At 45.8% G+C, this 22538-nt stretch overlaps 1 protein-coding gene across 5 annotated transcripts in view; it reads right to left on the bottom strand.

Moving 5' to 3' along the window:
* Positions 1-22538, bottom strand: part of LOC147427467 (Small GTP-binding protein) — a 93800-nt gene that overhangs the window by 21201 nt on the left and 50061 nt on the right. For 2 of the 5 annotated variants that reach the window (XM_086496456.1, XM_086496458.1), the window contains 9 exons: positions 18000-18071; positions 17692-17846; positions 17340-17397; positions 17170-17250; positions 17009-17095; positions 16860-16931; positions 16614-16748; positions 16400-16473; positions 16178-16265 (listed from right to left, as the gene is read on the bottom strand). In XM_086496456.1, coding sequence (XP_086352582.1) covers positions 16178-16265; positions 16400-16473; positions 16614-16748; positions 16860-16931; positions 17009-17095; positions 17170-17250; positions 17340-17397; positions 17692-17846; positions 18000-18071 — 822 coding nt within the window. Of the gene's footprint in view, positions 1-16177; positions 16270-16399; positions 16474-16613; positions 16749-16859; positions 16932-17008; positions 17096-17169; positions 17251-17339; positions 17398-17691; positions 17847-17999; positions 18072-22538 lie in introns of all 5 variants that reach the window. The other 3 variants (XR_015185945.1, XM_086496457.1, XM_086496459.1) reach the window with 3 other exon arrangements.

The raw sequence follows: 22538 nt of genomic DNA, 5'->3' as shown, positions 1-22538 counted from the left end.
GCTCTGTGAGGCTTGCTCATCTGACTGCCGAGTCCCTGCTCTAAAGAAGTCAATGACCTCCGTTTGTGAATGTCTCCCACTGCCTGTTCTCCTCAAGGGACTTTCCCTCTGTCTGCACAGCTCTAGCAAAAGCAACCCGAGGCATCTCTGAGCCTGATATCTCATGACTCTAGCCAACGGTCCAAAGCCCTCTCTAAATAGACAATGAAAGCGGCCTCGTATCTCATAGTATACCAGACAATGACAAATGTGATGTAACTCTGTCTCTGGCTCAATATGACACAACTGGTAAATCCTAGCCTCTGCTGGTACTCTCCTGAATCTGCTAGTCTCAATCTCTAACTAATGCGATAATGTGCGCATATGACCAATAGCACATCGTATCCCATGGGATAAATGAGTGTCCATATAGGCCGGTCTGATCACATATCCATCCTCTGTTAGTTGGAGAAGATGCTCTCTATAGAAAGCCATCTTCGTGTCCAACTCCTGTCTCGGTTGTATCCATGTGCTCCTGGTATCTAGCTGAATCAGATCCTGACGTATGAGCCTAGTGATCTCCATCCGCGTGAAAGAAAGGGAGGGAGATCAATATCCTTCATGCATAGTTTATGGGACCTCCCCAGGAACAGATATGCTTGGCTAGCCCTTGAGTCATCCCAACAGCTAGTAACTGCCTTGACCAAGAGAGGGGAAGCAGCAAGCTCAGCTAGAATAATCTCATGTGGCACTGAGGCCTTAGCCTGAATCATCCGGGAGATCATAGAGACTAAAGGCCTCTTCCATATTGGGGGGGGGGGGGGGGGGGGGGGGGGGGGGGGAGAGAGAGAGAGAGAGAGAGAGAGAATGAAATGAAATGAAATTTTATATTAATGTCTTCAAAAGGCCATAGTGACCTATGAGACCAGAAAGTTACAAGATGGTGGATCTGATACAAAGTCAGAGTAACAAAATAACCTAACAATCGTACAAAACAAAGATATAAACTATGGGATCCTAGATTGGTTGATGTGAGCTAAGCAAAAAACTAAGCAAAAATGGGCAGCTTGTTGGGATAGGTGAATCACAAAAGATCTAGCATCGGTCGTTGGCGAATCTCATCAATTTCCTCCATGGTTAGTAGTCTGATCAGGCATCGTGCATGCCTCGCCAGCGTGCTCCGAATCTTTTGTCGTAGCCTCCGTCGATGCTGTGTAGTCCTTCGCAGCCATGGGCGCCTGGATTTCCCCAGTTCAATCGCTCGGTCGATCAGTGTGCCTCTGGTGTGAGACGAGGGCGAGCTCTGCTGTAGGAGTGGCTCTTGTGGCTGTCCCGTGTCTGCTCTGAAGAACTCTGTGATCCGTCTTTGAGACTGGCTAGCCTCGCCATTCATCAGGCTCTCTCTGTGTCTACGCAGCTCAAACAAGAACAAACCCAGGCATCTCTGATCTTCGTATCCCATTACTCTTGAGAGTGGTCCAAAACCCTCTCTGAACAAGCAATGGAAGCGGCCTCCTATCTCGTAGTAGACGGCGCAGCTGCATGTATAATGCAGCTCTGTCTCAGGTTCCATGTCACACAAGGGGCATGTCCTGGCTTCTGCCGGTACTCCGTTGTATCTCCCAGTTTCAATCTGCAGATGGTGAGACAATGTGCGTAACTAGCCAATAGCACATCTTATCCCATGAGACAAGTGGGTATCCATGTATCTTGGTCTCATCACAAAACCATCTGCCGTGAGCTAGAGAAGGTGGTCTCTGTAGAAAGCCATCTTCGTGCCCAATTCTTGTGCTGGTTGTATCCATGTCATCCTGGTGTCTAGCTGGGTCAGGTCTTGGCGGATGAGCTTGGTGATCTCCGAGACTGTGTAAGAATGAGAGATAGTGCATCCAATGAGTACTGGAATGGTGGCAGCCTGTCTATGCTGAACCCATGCGCCTGAAACCATGATGTCGTCTCCCCATACCAGCATGTTGTATCTCCTTGTATGGCTAACTATCGAGAGGACTCAAGTGCTATGCGAGCATATCTGTCTCTGGGAAGTTCCCATGTGCGGTTTATGAAGGAGACTGATCTGGTGAGCGCCTCCACCACTAGTGGGGGGACCGCTAGCTCTGCTCGGATAATGGCCCATGGTACTAATGCCTTGGCTCTAATGAGCCGCGAGATCATAGAGACGAGAGGTTTCTCCATGTTCCCCCATCCGCCTGTGCGACTCGGCCTCCCATGGTGATCCAATGAAGGTCCCCATATCTCAGCCCCATAGAGCAATGCTGAAGCCACCAAGGTGTCAAAGAGCCAGAGCTTCGTCCGGGGCTCCTGAAACTGAACCTGCGAACACATCCTCTCCGATCTACCCAATGCTACGTGGGCTCTAGTCAGTTTGGTCTCTACTGCTCTTCTGAGTGAGAATGTAGGTCCGCTAAAAACCACTCCAAGGTAAGTATAGGCGTCTGTGTACTCCACAGTCTCCTGGCCGTATGTGAATGTAGGTGCTGACCTCCTGATCCACTGTGGGGTGGTATTAAACACCATAACCTTGGTTTTACCAAGGTTGACAGACAAACCACTTTCGTGGGCAAACGTATGCAAAGCATCCAATTGACGTTGCATTCGCTCTGGGGATTCGGAGATCAACACAATATCATCAGCATATAACAAAAGTGGAATCCATGTCCCTACCAGCTGTGCCCCTTTATCCCCATCGCTGTCAATGTAGTCAGAAACCTCATCCACATACATACCGAAAAGAGTCGGAGAGAGCGGGCAGCCCTGCTTCACCCCAATAGTGGAGTGAACCGGTGTAGAAAGTCCCTCCGGGGTGCGTACATGCCCTACCATTGATCTGTACAATGCCATGATCCCCCAAATGAGCTCTGTGGGTACTCCCATTTCCTGTAATCTGCGCATCAATCTAGCTCTGGGTAATGTGTCAAAAGCTTTGCGGAAGTCCACAAAGCTACAATAGATCCGTCTCCCATGAGATCTGCCTTCCTCGATGATGGCCTTGAGTGTCAAGATATGGTCAAGAGTAGAGAAGCCTCTCATGAACCCTGTCTGCCCAGTTGCACGCATTCCTTCCCTCTCTGCCCATCTACTCGGTTGTTGCTCAAGAATGGATGCAGACAACCGTGCCAGTGTGTGCCCAATCATAATAGTGCGATAATTCCAAGGCTCCATGGGGTCTCCTGACTTGAAGATAGGTACGATCGTAGATAGGCTCCAAGTGTCCGGTAGGCCCTCACACATGGCACGGTTAAACATAACTGCTAGAAGCTCTGCTAGTAGGTCTTTGGCATGCATGAAATTCTCGGCGACTAAGCCATCATGATCATATGCTCTCCCAGTCTTCATCCTGTCAATAGCTTTCTTCACCGTCTCAGCGGTGAAAAAAGCACATGTGTGTGGGCATGGGTCGGGGGGGTTGGGGAGGGGCGGCTGTCCAGGTACTGTGTACAAAGATGATGCGTACTGACCCCAGGTCTCTATGGAGGAAATAGCGGGGGGGGAAGGGGGGGGGGGGGGGGACTCCTCATGAAAGAGCCGCCACGCCTCACGTGAGTCCTGACTCAAGAATAGCTGATATAGATCCTGCTCGAGTCGAGTTAAAAAAGCCCTCTTCTTCCGTCGTACCATGCGTCGAAAGTCAATCTATGACTATCTGTGAGTGACGTCCCCCAAAACCACCTCCTCTGAAGTCTAGCTCTAGTCTGGCGGCACTCTTAATCGTACCAGTTGGTCTTAGGCATGCTTCGTGATCAGCGGCTCTGCTCAGGCTGGGTGTGTGGGTATGCTTCTACTGCTGCCTCGTGTAATGTCTGTGTCAGTATAGTAGTTAGCTCCTCCAGAGGTCTCCCCGGGTCCTCAGTACATAGGCGTCTGTAGATCCCGTACATGTATACAGAATCCGTCTCCCGTGTGAAGGTGTAGCGAGTAGGGGCAGCAACCCGTGGCCTGTGTGCTACACTGAATTGGAAAGAGATGGTCATCGACACCAGAGCATGATCTACTGCTACCCCGGCCGGTCTGGGCTCAACTGTGAGATCCTGGATACTAGGGATGAGATTCGGCTGTGCCATGACATAGTCCACTGTGCTGGCTCCATGCCTGTGTGGGAAGCATGTAAAACCTCCCGCAGCAAGAAATCTCTGTAGGCCGTTCAAGATGGCCAATCCATGTGCAGTGCCCATGTCTATCACGTGTCGCCCATACTCAGTATATTCCACATCGTCTGATAGTCTAGACAGGCCCGTCTCCACCACATCTAGCTCTCTTAGCATCTCCTCTGAAGTATCATAAAACACTGCCTGGTGATGGGCAGAGTCCTAGCATTGAAGTCCCCTAGGACGATAATGTCACCATCCCTAGAGAACTCCCATATGTCATCATCCAAAATAGAGAAAGGGGACTGTCCTCTGGGTGATACATAAACTGATGTACTTGAGGGAAAGTAGCAAATAGCTAGGTAGAGATATCTGTCTGTCTCTGCTTTCAATCTCACCCACATGTACCTAGCCTGCTCATCCCTGCGGGCTATATGTATCAATGGCTGCAGATCCTCTCTAAATAACACTGCCACTCCCCCCGAGCCCCGCCCTCTGTGCTCTGAGCGTGTCTCCTGCTCATCCCTGCGGGCTATATGTATCAATAGCTGCAGATCCTCTCTAAATAACACTGCCACTCCCCCCGAGCCCCGCCCTCTGTGCTCTGTGCTCTGAGCGTATCTCCTGTCTGTAAGCTGTCTCCCACCTGTATCCACTTATGTGAGGCATGGATTGCCAAGGGGCCTGGTGTGTCTTAGAGTAAAAGATGATGTCTCTTCCAGTAAAGCTGTCCTCAAAAGCACCTACATCAAGACGCATAGATCCATTACAGTTCCAAGCAGCCACTTTAAGTGTGGTCCCATAAGTCTCGCACCGTCATGTGGAGCGTCGCTCTAGTATTACCACTTTCCCATCTCGGTAAAAGGCAATCTTGCCTTTCCCCCTTGCCGCTCTAATCTCCGGCATTACTTCCTGCATATGAGCAATCTGCGAGAGGGTGAGATCATCCCCGAGAAAGATGCCAGTCTCTTTAAGAGTTGGTCTTTTCTTCAAGAAGGACTTCTTCGCTTCCATGGAGGGAAAACGGAGGATGAGTGCTCTTTCTTTTGAGGTTTCTCCACTGCTTCCATTTTTCTTTATGTTGCCCACTCTCCATGCCCTTGTGTGCGTCGGCTCATGAACGCCCATCAAGGCTGTGAGTTCTTTTACTTCTTCGTTCACATTGCCTTTGTCTTTAAGACTGCAAATTCTCACATGTAAAGCGCGCACCCGTCTCCTTTGCTCCTCCTCTAGTGTCTGATTAATGATAGTGGGTGTGGACGTGGGCGTTATCTCCTTGCCTTTTCCTTTCTTGGCCACCTTGATCCATTTCTCGGCTTCATCCGCCTTCTGTTGAGTTTTGGTAAGAACATCCACCCAAGAAGTCGTCATTTCTTTGTGTTGCTCTTCTCCCTCTTTGATGGCCCGTACTTGCTCCTTGATTGTGTTGATTTCTTCAAGTACTGAGGGTTGAAGTTCACCCTCTTCCAGTGTGTTTCTTGATCGTGCTTCGGCGAGATCTTTCTTGAGCGACGCAATCTCTTCCTCTTGAGTCGTCACTCAATCTTCCAGCGTACTTATCTTGCTCTCTTGAATCAGCACGCGTCCTTCGAGCATGTTTATTGTGCCCAAGAGATTGCGGTTCATCTTGGTAATGATCTCCATCATTTCCTCTTTGCACTTTTAAATGGCATCCTCTAGGGGGTCGGCTTTATCGTTCAACTTCCTCATGCTTGATCACCGTCCGCCAAGGAGTCACTAAACGTACGTGAGAGAGAGAGAGAGAGAGAGAGAGAGAGAGAGAGAGAGAGAGAGAGAGAGAGAGAGAGAGAGAGAGAGAGATCTTTTCATGTCTATTAGAGTGTCACGTGACACATCCAACCCTATGTGTCCGTGGACAAGCTACAGCACGACAAGGGTTCAGTCAGTCCAGTCAGTCTAGATTTAGCAGTGATCTGGCACTTTTGTGAGTCTATTCGTAGACCGTGCATGCCCAATCACTTAATGTAGATGCATATCCTCACTTAATGTAGATGCATATCTTCTGGTTGCACACAGCATGATCATAAGCATTCCCATCAGAATCCTTCAGGGGAATTTTCCAGTGCATTGAGCCTATTCTACCTATTTTTGACATTTTTTCACTTATTATTTTTAAGTGACTTTTGTTGTAAAGTAGGTAGGGCAAATTGAGTAAGTTTGTATATAAGCAAACCTAGACTAGCACTAATTGGCAGAAGAGGCAACAGGAGCCAAGCTCAGTAGGCAACTTCGCAACAAGACCTTGGCGGTTTCCCCCACCAAGCAAGAAGAAGCAGCATCCCCAAGCGTTTCCTTCATCCACAACAAGCTAGCGTTTTTTGCATCAGCATATCCTCACCGCAAGTAAGCCCAAGCCTGGCGTTTTTGCATCAGCATCCATCGCCACAGGAACCCCCCATCAGCTAGCGTTTTCTGAAGACCTTCCCTAGCGTTTTTGGAACACATCACACTAGCGTTTTTAAATGTCCCAACAATTGCAGATTTGTAGCATTTAGGACCTCAGCCTGCAGCGTTTTTCAGCAATGAAAAACTTGCAGATTCAGCCCTAAAAGAGGTAACAGATTCAGCCCGGATAGACCATCAGTTTTCAGCCTAAAGAAACCTCAGTTTTCAGCCTTAAACCTACAGAATTTCAGCGACAAAGGCCTACAGCGAACAGCCCCCCAAATCAGCGCTTTTGGACTGTAGCAGATTTCAGCCCGTAGCGTTTTTGGACAGCAGTAGAAAGATTGCAGATTTCAGCCCTAGTGTCGGTCTCGTCATCCCCGACATAGCCTAGACTTGCATCAGTCACATGCATTCCCATTGTACCAGATTGTGCAATCATAAGTACACCACTCTCGCCGACAAGAGTGGGACCTTCGGAGGAGGGTTTTACAACGTCTCTGGTGTCGTATCTCTCTTCTCTCTCTATCTCTCAGTCTCATACACTTGCACGCACAATGTCCATTCACTTTGTTTGTGATCATAGCATTCTCTCATTAAGAACGGAAGGCTCTACCTTCCATAAGAACAAAAGGAACCTTGAGCACAGTTCGGAGCACTCATCTTGAGCAAAGCGCAAACATTCATTCCGCTGCACCCAACATTGGTATCAGAGTTTTGGCAGAGTTCTGTATCACTCAAGGAAAGAACCACAAGAACCACAGAATTTTTGTTTGCTTGTTGCGGTCGCACGAACCCAAGTTCGCTTGCGCTTGTCGATTCCTAATTGTGTTTTTGAAGAGTGACAGGAATCCAAGAAAGAAGGGCTTGTCCAGCCTCCCCTTGTGCCTCTTTTCACTCATTGAGAGCGAACCGTGCACTTAGCGGCCGGCCAATCGACATGAGGTGGGAAAAACCAACCTTGGTGTGAGCGCAAGGCCGCCAAGGGGTGCGCCCGCAAAAAGGAGTAGAACTCGGGTGAAGAGAAGATCCTTCTCAAACGCGGTTTGCAAGCGAAAGAAGAACCTCAAGAACTCAAGAACCCCAAGAACCCAAAACACCCAAGAACCCAAGTTCCTCGTGAACTTAAGAACCCAAGACCACAAGAACCCAAGACTTCAGTGGATGGTCATCACTCGAAGCGGAATGGCTACTTCGCTTGGAGGTGATGAGCATGAGAGAGGCGAAGAAGAATTTTCCCCACCGGGACGTTTTCCGACCCTCCCTGAAACCGGCCCATGGTGGGGCGGTAAGCATTGGCTTTCACCCGTAATTCGTTACTTTACTTTAGACACAAACACACACAGAGCACTTTGCAAAGGGAACCTGCGAGACAGGAATTAACACTTACGCACACACACGGCTCGGAGGCTAGAATGCTCCGAGCAGACACTGACAACCTGTAGGCCCCAAAATTGGTGCCTCTTTCGATATTTCTTTATACTTTGAGAGGGTAAATTTACAAAGTAGAGTGCTAGGAATCCTTTGTCTATATCCAACTAGATACCACTTGATTAGGCCAAATTTCGGCAGCATAACAACCCCAAAACTTGCGCGAAACCAATTCCCCTGCTGGAACTCACTTCCACTGGCATAAACACTCTGATTCTTGCCCAAAAACAATAAATTCAGCACGGTGTATTTACTTGTTTTTTCCTTGTTTTCAGCCCCAAACAATCTCCTAACTGTCCTCTACCAGCGGGGCACTATTCCCAATGGTTCTAGCGTCCATATAGCTGAAAAACAGTCAATTTACAGCGCTAAAAACACACCTGTACGGTGAGGTTATGACCCTCACCGGTGCCTGCTTTGGAGTAGTAGTTAGCTACCCCTGTTCCTGCTCAAGGAGGCTCTTGCCTCAGCACAAAAGCATGAACCCACATAGCTATACATCAGTCAAATGAAGAGCCCTCTTGTGGGGCATCACATAACTGCACGTAGGGGGGAGAGAGAGCAGTGTGTAGCGTACAGGGCATCACTCCTAGCACCACACTGTACATGGGAGGGAAAGAAAGCACTCCATAGCTCTTCACCTGTGACAGGTTCTCAATGAAGCATCTCCCCAGCATAAATCTAGGCCCCCTCTTCTGAGCTTGACCTGTAACGCATCTGTGAACAAATAGATGCAAAAAGGGGAAGATTTTCATGGCTGCCAAAATCTGCGTATCGCTGAAAACGCAGCAAAATAGCCTTGTAAACACGCATCTGATGCCTTCCAATGTTGAAAATGAGCTCCTATGTCCTAGGTAAAGTCATGGGAAGCTCAAAAATAGAGAGAAATGGCTGAAAATCACAGTTATCAGCCTCCAAAACTGCTCCAAAAGTCAGTTACGAGTTCTGTTCTCCCAACTTGGTAAATTGACCAAAAAGTGCCACTTGGCACTCATACATACAATTTTCCCGCATTGGGCTTCCTACTTAAAAATCTCTCAATTGGTGTATCGGTTGACTTTGTAGCAGAGTAATAAAATGTTCCCCTGGTCATACCGAAGGTAATGACGCGAACACATTTCACGGCCCAAAATAGCAGTTCCCTCAATTTTAGGAAATGATTCCGTTGGGCTCCCTGTGGGCATCTGACCATCTATCCTCATTGGGACCGCATCCAAAAGTGCAATGTGGCCCAACTGTCAGATATTTTCTACTGGTAGTCCCACCTGGACTTTATGCCTTTATTGAGTTCACTTCCTAGTATCCACTGACTTGCTAAGTGCGACAGGGGGACCTACATGATCTTGAACTGAGAGTAGACATCCTTTTACTTTACGAGTTCCAGTGCCGACCAACTTGAAATTACCATTCACATTGGCCATACAATGTCCGACCATTTGCAACTTCAAAAAGAGGGTCTCGAAAATTAAACAAAAATCATTGGAAACAAACCAACAACTAAGGTTAGCAGTTGCCACGTCCTCGTGACATACCCCCCTCTTGAAATCGCAAACGTCCTCGATTGCATACCATAAATACATGCCATAGATGATCTTGTGTGGTAAGCACCCTTTTATCATTCGCATGCATCTGCAAGAAAGACTGTCAAAACATATGTACAAATGACTTATTGAGACCTTCATACTTTTGTCAAACTGTACACTGCTGTTGCACTGAATCCATGAGTACATTTGATGTGCTAGCTCTATCATTACCCCTCCTTTGCAGACATTGGGTTGGGGCATATGTAGGCTGTAACCCAAAGGCCTCAAGGTAAATCTGTAAAACATTTGGTGACTCTGACAGTTCATGCTCTTCCATCCACTTTGCATCCATAGGTGGATAGTTCTTGAACTTCACCACATAGCATCTTGCAACCTGTCCCGCTTTTTACATGTGCAAGAGGCTCTTGCCTCTGCAAACGAGCATAATTCCACAACACTAACGTACCACCCACGACCAAGCAAGCTCAAATTTCAAGATGATTTACCAATGTGTCATAGAATCCAAGCAATCGCCTCAGAGAATCGGCAAGCAGCGTGTCACTGGCACACCCACATCACTCCCGTAGAAGATCTAGTGGCCAATCTACCACCGTGAGACCTCTCCCTATCTCATCTTGGTTCATACTTGCAAACCCTAAAAACGCAGCAAAAAATCAGCCCTAATTTGACCACTTTTTGGCAGGGCGAACATGAGGAATTTCTTCTCTGTCCTGTGAAGAGGAACCCCTTCCATAATGCCCTTCCCTTTGTCGGCCATAGTGTAATCCCGCATTCCTGCACTCTGTGTCTTTACCCAAAACAACCGAGGCTCACTCTTTGAGGAAAAAGTGATTGATATCCCGGCAATGGAACCTTGAAACCGGCCCGTGGTGGGGCGCTAGGCGTTGGCTTTCACCCGTAATTCGTTACTTTACTTTAGACACACACACAGAGCACTTTGCAAAGGGAACCTGCGACGGGAATTAACACTTAAGCAGACACACGGCTCGGAAGCTAGAATGCTCCGAGCAGACACCGACAACCTGTAGGCCCCAAAATTGGCGTCCCTTTCGGTATTTCTTTATACTTTGAGAGGGTAAATTTACAAAGTAGTCCTGGGAATCCTTTGTCTATATCCAACTAAATACCACTTGATTTGGCCAAATTTCGGCAGCATAACAACCCCAAAACTTGCACGAAACCAATTCCCCTACTAGAACTCACTTCCACTGGCATAAACCCTCTGATTCTTGCCCAAAAACAATAAATTCAGCACGCTGTATTTACTGGTTTTTTCCCTGTTTTCAGCCCCAAACAGTCCCCTAACTGTCCTCTGCCAGTGGGGCACTATTCCCAATGGTTCTAGCGTCCGTATGACTGAAAAACAATCAATTTACAGCGCATACAAAGCACTGAAAACGCACCTGTACGGTGAGGTTATGACCCTCACCAGTGCCTGCTTTGGAGTAGTAGTTAGCTACCCCTGTTCCTACTCAAGGAGGCTCTTGCCTCAGCACAAAAGCATGAACCCACACAGCTATACATAAGTCAAATGAAGAGCCCTCTTGTGGGGAATCACATAACTGCACGTAGGGGAGAGAGAGAGAGAGCAGTGTGTAGCGTGCAAAGCATCACTCCTAGCACCACATTGTACATGGGAGGGAAAGAAAGCACTCCATAGCTCTTAACCTGTGACAGGTTCTCAATGAAGCATCTCCCGAGCATAAATCTAGGGCCCCTATTCTGCACTTGACCTGTAATGCATCTGTGAACAAATAGATGCAAAAAGGGGAAGATTTTCACGGCTACCAAAACCTGCGTATCGCTGAAAACGCAGCAAAATAGCCTTGTAAACACGCATCTGATGCCTTCAATTGCTGAAAATGAGCTCCTATGTCCTAGGTAAAGTCATGGGAAGCTAAAAAATGGAGAGAAAGGATTGAAAATCAAAGTTATCAGCCTCCAAAACTGCTCCACAAGTCAGTTACGAGTTCTGTTCTCCCAACTTGGTAAATTGACCAAAAAGGTGCCACTTGGCACTCATACATGCAATTTCCCCGCATTGGGCTTCCTGCTTAAAAATCTCTCAGCTGGTGCATCAATTGACTTTGCAGCAGAGTAATAAAATGTTCCCTTGATCATACCGAAGGTAATGACACGAACACATTTCACGGCCCAAAATAGCAATTCCCTAAATTTTAGGAAATGATTCCGTTGGGCTCCCTGTGGTCATCTAACCATCTATCCTCATTGGGACCGCATCCAAAAGTGCAATGTGGCCCAACTGTCGGATATTTTCTACTGGTAGTCCCACCTGGACTTTATGCCTTTATTGAGTTCACTTCCTAGTATCCACCAACTTGCTAAGTGTGACGGGGGGGACCTACATGATCTTGAACTGAGCGTAGACATCCTTTTACTTTACGAGTTCCAGTGCCAACCAACTTGAAATTACCGTTCATATTGGCCATACAATGTCCAACCATTTGCAACTTCAAAAAGAGGGTGTCAAAAATTAAACAAAAATCATTGGAAACAAACCAACAACTAAGGTTAGCAGTTGCCACGTCCTCGTGACACTCCCCCTTCCCCATCTACGTCAAGGATTGCCCTAACTCCTATGAAGGAGTTGGACCAAGAAAGAGAAGCAGACAGAAAGGCCTACGAAGAAGAAATGGCAGCCATAGATCGTGACTACGAAGAAGAAGTGGCAGCCATAGAACGTAAGTACGACTTGGAAGAAAAAGAAAGTCAAGCCAAATTTGATCGCGAGAACAAAGCAAGACAAGCAAAATTTGATCGCGAAACCAAAGCAAGAATGCAAGAGATGTCGCGACTCTTTTCTCAAATTTAGGCACAGATGCAAGAGAATCACGAAAAGGAGACTCTCTCAGTCTCTTCTTCTCCAAAGCATGACACACAGGATTTGCATGATGATGATAAGCATGATGATTTGAATGACAATGATTTGCATGATGATTTGGATGACAATGACAAGCATAATGATTTGGATGACAATGACAAGCATGATGATTTCCATGATCAAGATGTGATTTCTCACAAGCATGATGATTTGCATGATCAAGATGTGATTTCTCACAAGCATGATGAGTTGCATGAAGATGATGTGAATGTTCACAAGGATGATGTGTTAGTGGATGCTTTTTTTAGTGAAGCTAACCTCGTTGTAGATTCGATCAATCATGAAGAACCGATCTTGGCTCTCGAGCCTAGGTCCAAAGAACCCTCACAGGAAGTATTATGTGTTCGCATGATTGATATGCACACATTATTCGAGTGTTTAATTCGTGATCGTTTCCTGTATTTTAGTCAACGTCGTTATGTGATCCCTTTTCCTAGGCATGACATATTGTATGTTGAGCACGTTTCACTCATGGATGAGCACGAATGTATGCGGATTGAATGTCCCAACGATTGCAGATTTGTAGCATTTAGGACCTCAGCTTGCAGCGTTTTTTAGCAATGAACAACTTGCAGATTCAACCCTAAAAGAGGTAGCAAATTCAGCCCGGATAGACCATCAGTTTTCAGCCTAAAGAAACCTCAGTTTTCAGCCCTAAACCTGCAGAATTTCAGCGACAAAGGCCTACAGAGAACAGCCCCCCAAATCAGCGTTTTTGGATTGTAGCAGATTTCAGCCCATAGCGTTTTGGGACAGCAGTAGAAAGATTGCAGATTTCAGCCCTAGTGTCGGTCTCGTCATCCCTGTCGTCATCGCCGACATAGCCTAGACTTGCATCAGTCACATGCAATCCCATTGTACCAGATTGTGCAATCATAAGTAGACCACTCTCACCGACGAGAGTGGGGCCTTCGGAGGAGGGTTTTACGTCGTCTCTGGTGTCGTATCTCTCTTTGTTGTTGTATGCAGATGATATTGTATTGATAGTAGAATCACCGGATGGAATGCAGAGGCAGCTAGATGCATTACTTAAATTCGCGGAGGACAGTGGACTGTCGGTAAACTTGGGTAAAACCAAAGTTATGGTGTTTAACACCACACCGCAGTGGGTTAGGAGATCGGCACCTACATTTGCATATGGCCAGGATACAGTAGAGTACACAGATGCATACACATACCGTGGTCTGGTATTTACAGGACCGAAGTTTACTCTTAAGAAAGCAACGGATGCTAGATTGTCCAGAGCCTCTGCGGCCTTGGGAGGGTTGGAGAGGATGTGTTCACAAGTGCAGTTTCAGGAACCACAAACAAAACTTTGGCTCTTTGATACTGTGGTGGCTTCGGCTATGCTTTATTGGGTCCATATTTGGGGACCATCTGTGGATCAAGATAATTAGAAGTCAATGGAGAGACCTTTGGTATCTATGATTTTCCGAATGATTAGAGCCAAGGCCTCCGTACCACACGCGATTACCCGAGCGGAACTAGCAGCCCCTCTGATAGAAATTGAAGCTCTTACCAGATCAGTGTCCTTTATACATGGTTTGTGGGATACAAATAATTGCAAATATACTAGACTGGCCCTCGAATCCTCTCGACAATTAGCAATGAAAGGGGATACATCATGCTGGTATGTGCAACTGTCCTCGTGGTTTCAGATACACGGGTTCAATATGGAAAGATTACCCCCCTTCCAATACTCTCTTGAGGCTCCATCACTGGCAATTACACGAACGGAGATTAATAAAATCATCCGTCACGATCTTATACAGTTGGATACTAAGAGGACATGGGTAGACCCTACACAAGAATTGGGCACGAAGATGGCCGACTACAAAGAAAACTTCCTACAGCTATCTGAAGATGGATTTGTGATTCGCACGAGCTACATGGATACCCGCCTGTCTCATGGTTTGAGATGTGCTATTGGTCAGATTCGTACATCCTCACACCAGCTGGAAATTGAATTTGGCAGATTTAGGGGAATCCCACCTGAGAGCAGAATTTGCAAGTTATGCGGAATGGAGCCGGAGACAGAATTACACTACATATGCCATTGCACCGTATACTATGAGATACGTGGGCGTTTCCATTGCCTATTTAAAGAAGGCTTTGGACCTCTAGATAGAGTCATGCAATACCAAGATCAAAGATGCTTAGGCTTGTACCTACTGGAACTACATCAGCACAGGGATAATCTAATGAGAAGACAAAGAGCACTATAGCCTCAGAGGCAGATCACAGATTTCTTCGGATCGAAAGAAGCAGGAGTGGAAGGAGAAGCAAGAGGCAAGCAGCCAGCACAAAGGAGTACCCACATTCATACCAAAGGCACCCTCATTGACAGGGCGATTGAGCTTAGAAAATCGAGACGACCATGACCGAGATGCAGAAGCACACTTCACCGGAGGAGACTACAACAAAGGATTAGAAGCATTCTAGCTAGACACCCAGAATGCTCCTAAGAAGTTTATTTAATACTTTGTATTTAGTTTTTCACATTTATTTTCACACTTTCACACTTTTCACACTTAGTACTTTGGTACTAAGGTACCCAGACATTGTAACAGATTCACCACTTTTGTATCAGTTTGGTCTCACAGATCATTCTGGCCTTTTGAAGACGTTAATATACATTTCATTTTTTCTATCTCTCAGTCTCATACACTTGCACGCACAATGTCCATTCACTTTGTTTGTGATCATAGCATTCTCTCATTAAGAACGGAAGGCTCTACCTTCCATAAGAACAAAAGGAACCTTGAGCACAGTTCGGAGCACTCATCTTGAGCAAAGCGCAAACATTCATTCCGCTGCACCTAACATCGAGGCTGAAGTCAGCCTATGACACAGTGTACATGTGTGTGTCATCCATCTATTGAGAAAGGAAAAAAGTACAAAGCTCTATCTCTAGGGGGTATGAGTGACATCTATATGCTCAGGCGGAAGTACAATCGTGAAGTGTATCGAGTTGGGTAGCTCCATCCTATATCAAATTGGGGGTGTAAGATCTGGTAAATGGGTAGGTGTGGTGTAAGGACTACACGTACTCGTGGCTGGATCTGCCAGCATCAGAGCAAATATCTCATGTCTGGATATCTTGGACCTGCACACGATGGATACTCGGAGTTGTGCCTCAAGGGCACCTCATCGCTCTCATCGTCTCAGCCTGATGTAGGATGACCCTTCTCTCCATTTGTGTGACAGGGGGCAGTAGGGTTGTGGTCCTCTGGAAGATGTAAGCTGTGACTCTCTGCCCCCCTCTGGTGCGGCTACAGGTGGCAGCAGTGTCTCTCTTATGTCTTATGTATCTCCGCTTGGGAACAACTAGACTCCATGATCTGTCCTAGGGTAGGCTGTCCAGTGAAGAGAGCCTCATATCTGTCTCGGATACTCTCATATGCTCTACATCTGCAGACAAGTGCTCCTCATCCTCAATCACCCTCTCTGTGTGTGCAAAGCCAGCAGAACCTCTCAGCTCAGGGGGTATGGGCCGCTCTTCCTGCCTCTATCTCTAGCCGGTGTGATGATACTCGGAGCTGACCAATCGCCACTCGTGAGCAATGTGGCATGTATGTGTCCATGTAGCATGGTCTCTAGATGAACCCCTTGTCTAGCAACGACAACAAGACATTCAGAAGCTTTGCAACGTCAATCCATCTAAAGGGTGCTTTGAAAGTAGCATATAAAGCTGTGGGAACTTGTATAATCAATCAGCTGCAAAAAAATCCCTTCTAAAGCTTGCAAAAATCAACGACCATCACCCATTTTTGAAACTTAGTATATTAGTCAAGAAGAAACTTATCTCTGACCTTGTCTTTATGAACAATTGCAGCTAGTGGATCCACTGGTTCCCCATTGATTAAGATGTCAAGCCTCACCAAATCACTTTTCCGATACCTGCCTTACCGAAATCATTTAAAACTAATCGTCTCAACCTCAAGCCGATAATAAAAGCAAAAACCTAAACATCATGCAGGTAACAGAGTTTGGTTGCATAAAAACCATAGGGGATATCTATAAAAACATATTACCCACAAAGAGAGTACTCCATGCTTGCATAGCCTTTACTTCTTGATTTGAGTTGATCAAAGAAGTCACCCACCATCTACATGAAAGGTATGATTGCATGCCCAAAAAATTTCAAAAACAGAAACCATTCAATGTAGACAAGTTTTTCATGATAAGCCACCCAGTATAATCGATTCAACCGGTATTTTTACTTGAAGTGCAGAAACTGAAGCTAACCTCAGCCAAAGGTAGTATGTAGGTCACTGTGGCTCGGTTTTCAGTAATGTATTGCATCTCTTTGAACTCTCCTCTTCTTTCTTGGGCAAGCTCCATGAGAGGACCAATATAAGCCTTAGGTGTGATCATCTCAATCTTCAAAAACAGAAAGGCAGAAAAGTCTCTTAATGCTTCAAAGTAAAGCAGTTTGTATACACACGCCCAACTAGTAATAAAACTTCTTAATAACGTGTAAAAAGAACTCACATTAACAAACGGTTCTTCAATAGCTACACGGTTTGCTGGATCCGGTAATTCGCTAGGGTTTGAACACTCCACCTAGAGAAAGATGGAAGATGTTTGATCTCAACAAATTTGATGTTCACCAAATCAAGAACAAAGGACTAACTAATTACCACCAAGTCATCAACACATAATACTCGATAGACCACACTTGGCGCTGTTGTTATTAAGTTCAGGCTGTACTCCCTTTCCAACCGTTCCTGCAAATCAGTTGACTTATCTTGTGAAACTTTCTAGATAGGAGACACTCTCTCCCAAAGGAGCAAAACAACACCTGCACAATTTCCATGTGAAGAAGGCCAAGAAAACCGCAACGGAATCCAAACCCCATAGCAGTCGATGATTCAGGTTCATACTGCCATATGTATGCCACCAGCCAATATTTGATACAACCAGACTATATCTATATCTCTGAGGCAATCAAATGTTAATTTACACAAGCACCTTGAGGGCAGCATCATTTAGTTGTAACTTTTCCAATGCATCTCTAAGCTCTGTAAATCTGTGGAAAACCAGATAAATGTGTGAGGACATGTAAAAGAAACTTTTCAGGCAAGAGACAACCATGTTCAAAAGATAAAAGAACTGAAGCTGGTCATCAGAAAGAGATTTCAGTGAGAGATTTCCATATACATGAAAATCAATAGTTGCATAGAACCTACAGTCACATAGATACTTACGGGAATAACATAAGCATATTATTGAAGAGGCCAACAACTATCTAATCCAAATTTTTTAAACAATGCTCACTCACACAAGCATTAACAATGTTTCAAAACTTCATGGACTACTTAACTGATCTGCATCCACAGGAAATAAACCACAAAAGACCATAGGTGTGGCTTCTTGATATCCAGGAAGTGCTGTTTCAGCTTTTTTAGCAGCATTTGTGATTGTGTCTCCAACCCTAGCATCAGCAACAGATCTTATTGATGCAGCAAGATAACCCACCTATAGACCATACCAACAAAGAAGTAGATAATCAGACTACTAACCAGTTAGCTACACACGCTCATTAGCTGGTGGAAATTCATACTACATAGAGTAAGCTTGATCACCCGATGAAAACTATTGCAATAACGAAATGAGAAAATGAAACTGCACCTCTCCAGCAACAAGTTCATCCACTTGCATCTGACTTGGGGACAGAACTCCAATCTCATCAACTTCATACTCCTGTCAAACCCAGAATAATCCAGCAAGATTAGAAACAATGTAAATAAGAGAGCATATGTATTATGCATGTGATGTGTGTGTGTGTGTGTGTGTGTGTGTGTGTGTGTGTGTGTGTCTGCTCTTCGACTACGTTTTCCTTCCGGCTCTTTTCACAGACGATTTTGGCTTTTTGGGGTGCTTCGGTCACCACAATCTCAGTTTGCGGTCTTCTTCACCTGGGTCAGATTTTGGACTATGTGGGCCATCTGGCATCATAGGAACTCCTTAATGTTCTAGGGCACTTTTGTTGACCCCTTTCCCTATTTCAAATTATCTCTTGGTCAAGCGCTGAATTTTGCCTATGACGCTGGAGACATCACTCTTGATGCCTACAGGATTTACTTTTGACTATTTCTAGCCTTCGGAGCCTCATAGTGCTCCGTCTTTTGTATCCCTTTCTTTTCGTGGGTTTTCCTCACTTTGAGGTTTCCCACTTGTAAATTAATCAAAGCAGATTTACAAAAAAGTGTGTGTGTGTGTGTGTGTGGGAGGGCAGCTTCATTGAGGGATTGGATGTTTGATTATTTTCTTTGCTCTCTGTCTGTGTGTGTGTGTGTGTGTTGTTGTTGTTGGGGTGGGTGGGGGGGGGGGGGGGGGGGGGGGGGGGGGGGGGGGTGAGAGTACTAACGCGATCTGACTGCACCTGCAACCCTAGCACAACGACCTCTGCATGCAATCCTGCTGCACGTTCAATTGCTTCGCGCACTGTCCTGCGAACCCTAGCGCAAGCAGACCTTGATATCAGCACGTGCATTTGCAGCCTCTGTGCGCCCTCAGCTTTGGGAGACCTGCACGAACTGCCTGCCCTGAGTCCCTGTGCAGTCTCCTTGCAGTGATAAGCCCTCAGCGCAGCAGTCTTTCTCAGTGTCTGCCTTTGTTCTCTGTACAGCTCACGTTCTATTTTTGTTCGTCTGTTCAGGTTAGGTCTTCACGTGTGGAACAGAGTGTGTGTTAATTTCTCCAGCTTGGTCGCAGATTATTTTCAGGAAGCAGTCTTGTGCAAGAAGAGGTTTTTTTTTAATACAGTGTTGTGGACAGTGTACAAAAATTTGTTTCTTTGGCTTTGAGTAGTAAGCAGTACATAAACGCTAAGTAGTTCTCAGCATATGTCCGATTTTGGTGAGCCCTTTATTAGCTCATACAAACGCAGAAAAAAAATGGAGCCTTAGACTTTGGAAATGGGTGAAATCCAAGCCTGTTTGTTAAGAGGATTTTAAAGGTGCACAGAATGCTTGGGACAAGAAGGAACCCGCTACTGAAGTGCTCATTCCTGTTCAAGCATTGATGGACCCAGTGGCGCGCAATATGCTTTAAATGCAGTTATTCTGTTCTTCCCGGGCAAGATACCCACTGCGCAAGACGTGGGTCAATGGGTAGACTTCCTCCATAAACGCCAGGCGGTTCGAGGCGTTTACTTTGGTGCCAGAGAATTCTATGAAGTTTTGCTAGCAGACATTGATGCCCGTAATATGTTGCTTGAGTTCTCTCCTCTATTTTTTGGCACTCAGATGACGCGTGTATTGCCGTGGGCACTTACCAAAGACTATCAAAGCTTAATCCGTCATAAGTGCCCAGTATGGGTGGAAATCCTTGATTTTCCGCGTACTTGGCGCCACTTTCTTCCTATGCTCGCCTCTCATTTGGGGAAAGTGATTTGTTCTGATTATGGTTAGGCATGAGTTGCAACCAGTTCTTGCGCATAATGATCTGGCGGGTCGTTGGATTGTGGTCCAATGCACAATCAATGGCCAATCTATGAATTTGGTGGTATTTATGCGTATACGACTTTGAGACAACGAGCTGTTTTGTGGCGCGAGTTATCTTCTTATCCATGGCTTTCCAATGCGCTACTTTGTGGTGATTTTAACAATGCCCCGGCTTTATCTGACAATACCACAGGATATTCGCACATGCTAAGCATAGAGTTGCATGCTTGGATAGACCTCGTTGCATGTACACAGATGTCAGACTTATGGACCCTCTTGCATCCTAATGTTTCGGGGTATACATTTCAATATAATGCCTTTTTTGCATATCGTGCAAGATTAGATCGGTGGTATGTCTTCGGCATACGACAATTTGACGAGTTTGTATGCGAAATGAGCATAGACCATTCTTTGCTTTTATATGATCATGCTCCCGTTGTGATGCTACTACGCTTTGAACAACTACATTATGATCAGCCTCTTTCTAAAAAACGTCTGTTGCACATCAACAATGCATATCTTTAGCACGAAGCATTTCGTGAGATGATCTATGATGTTATTCCCCCTTTGGTTGCCCAAACGTATCTTGATCCTGATGTTGCCTGGGTTCGCTTCGTTATGCATGTGCAGAGTGTAATTCAGGACTATGGCAAGCAATACATGTTTCAATTACGTGGTGATGTTGAGGATGCCAAGCATGTGCATCAACATCTCCAACTCTTAGCTGACACACGTTTGTTATTGGAAAGTGAATCCACAACCCTCGTAGGGCCCGGGTGTGTCTACAGCATAATGACAAACGAAAATTAGATAAATGGCAGACTCATGCTCGACATCGAGTGTTTGTGGACAAGGGATGTGCCTCAAAACAGTTTTTTAAGCACTTGCATCATTCAAGGGCTTCTCAAACTATTAAGCAGGTTATGTTCCGACCACGAGCCTGGACAGCCTCAAAGCGTGAGCTTGTGGATGCCATGGTGTCCCATTTTAGGATTGTTTTCTGCTACTCCCCCTGCAGCATCCGTTGAAGTTATTCATGCACGCCATCTTTTGTTATCTACAGTGCATTCGACTGTCTTGCCGCAGGATGCTTTGGCCATAGAGGCGGATTTTACAGAAAATAAATTACACTCGGCATTGCTTGCTCTCAGAAGATGGCATTCGCCTTGTTGGGATGGCCTCACTGTGGAATTTTCTCTCTTTCTGGGAGCCTCTTAAAAAACCATTACTTTATATGATGAACACTGCGTGGGCGAATCAAGATTTGCCAATGTCTTGGAAAGAGATTTTGTTGAAATTGCTCCCTAAACAAGCGCTTTGTGAGCAGTTCTCGCATTGGCCGTCGATTTCTCTTATGCCAGTTATATATAAAATCTTGGCGAAAATCATTGTGAATCATATCAAGGAACCTCTTATGGCTAGTATCCATTTTGCGCAATATGGCTTCATTCCTCGCCGCCAAATTTTGGATAATCTGGCTAATGTATTAATTGGAATGAGATATGCCAAGTATACCCAACAAGATGTACTCGTTATGCAGGTAAACATTGAAAAGGCTTTCGATACCGTTCAATGGGATTTCATTGCTGCTACAATGCGGGCCCTTGGTTTTGGCCCAAAGATGGTCAATGTTGTATATTTCTTGTATGCTCACAGTACATCTTCAAGACTCCTTTATGGAGAGCTGACAGAACCTTGGCCTCTTGGATGCTTTGTTAGATAGGATTGCCCGCTTAGTTGTTGTATGCCATTGCCACTCAGTGACTCACCCTTTGTTGTTGTATTTGGATCGCTTGACTTCGCTTGGTCGTCTTCATGGGCTGAAATTACCCAATGGAAAAGACGTCACAGGCCAGGCCTATGCTGATGACTCGTTGTTCATGCCCCGCAATAACCAAGACGATGTGCGTGAAATTATGCAAGCATTGGATACATTTGGCCTGGCAGCAAGCCTTAAGGTTAACTTTCGGAAAGCTAAACTCTTGCCTCTTGCTGTTTGTGACTGGCATCTTCTTTTGTGGCCTAGCGAGATTCTTGATCCGCATGTGGTGGTCACGCACTTAGGATATCCCATCGGCTAGCAGGTCACTAATACTCAGCAAATTGATTGGGTCATGCAACAATTGAATGTTAAATTGCACTATTGGAAACTGTCTACATGGCCACTACATGTTCGACTTCGTATTCTGCAAAGTATCATGATGGCGTATGTTCAGTTTTACTTGCCGTTGTTACACTGGCCTCACTCCGACCTCTCATTGCTTATGTCTAGCATTGTATCTCACTTATGGCGCACTAGTTCACATAAAAAAGGCCTCCGTTTGTTAGCAATGGAGAAACTTTGCACTCCAAAGCGTCTTGGGGGGCTGAATATTTTGGACCTTCGTCGCCATGCATTGGCAAGGAAGGCTATGTTATGGCCTACTCTTGCACTGCAGTCTCAGCCATGGAGAATTATGATTGCTGATCTATGTCGGCATGTTACCACTCCTACTTTTGGTCATTGGCAAACTTCCGTTTGGGAGATTGTGTTTGGCAAGATGGTCGGTAATATTTATGGTTGCTCGATCACCTCTGGCTTGCTCTCCGCTTGGAAAGTCGTTACGGATCATCTCTCTTGGCATGGCAAGCAGCAAGCAGATGGGAATTTGTTGCGTTTGGAAAGCATCCATTGGAGTAGGGTGTTCTCTTTTACCTTGGTTGATAGGTCACCTCGTCAAGC

The sequence above is a fragment of the Adiantum capillus-veneris genome, chromosome 23 (genome assembly GCF_014529385.1).
Source record: "Adiantum capillus-veneris isolate H3 chromosome 23, ASM1452938v2, whole genome shotgun sequence".
Lineage (NCBI taxonomy): Eukaryota > Viridiplantae > Streptophyta > Polypodiopsida > Polypodiales > Pteridaceae > Adiantum > Adiantum capillus-veneris.
Note: the sequence above shows the minus strand (reverse complement) of the source record. Positions and strands in the feature narration are given on the sequence as shown.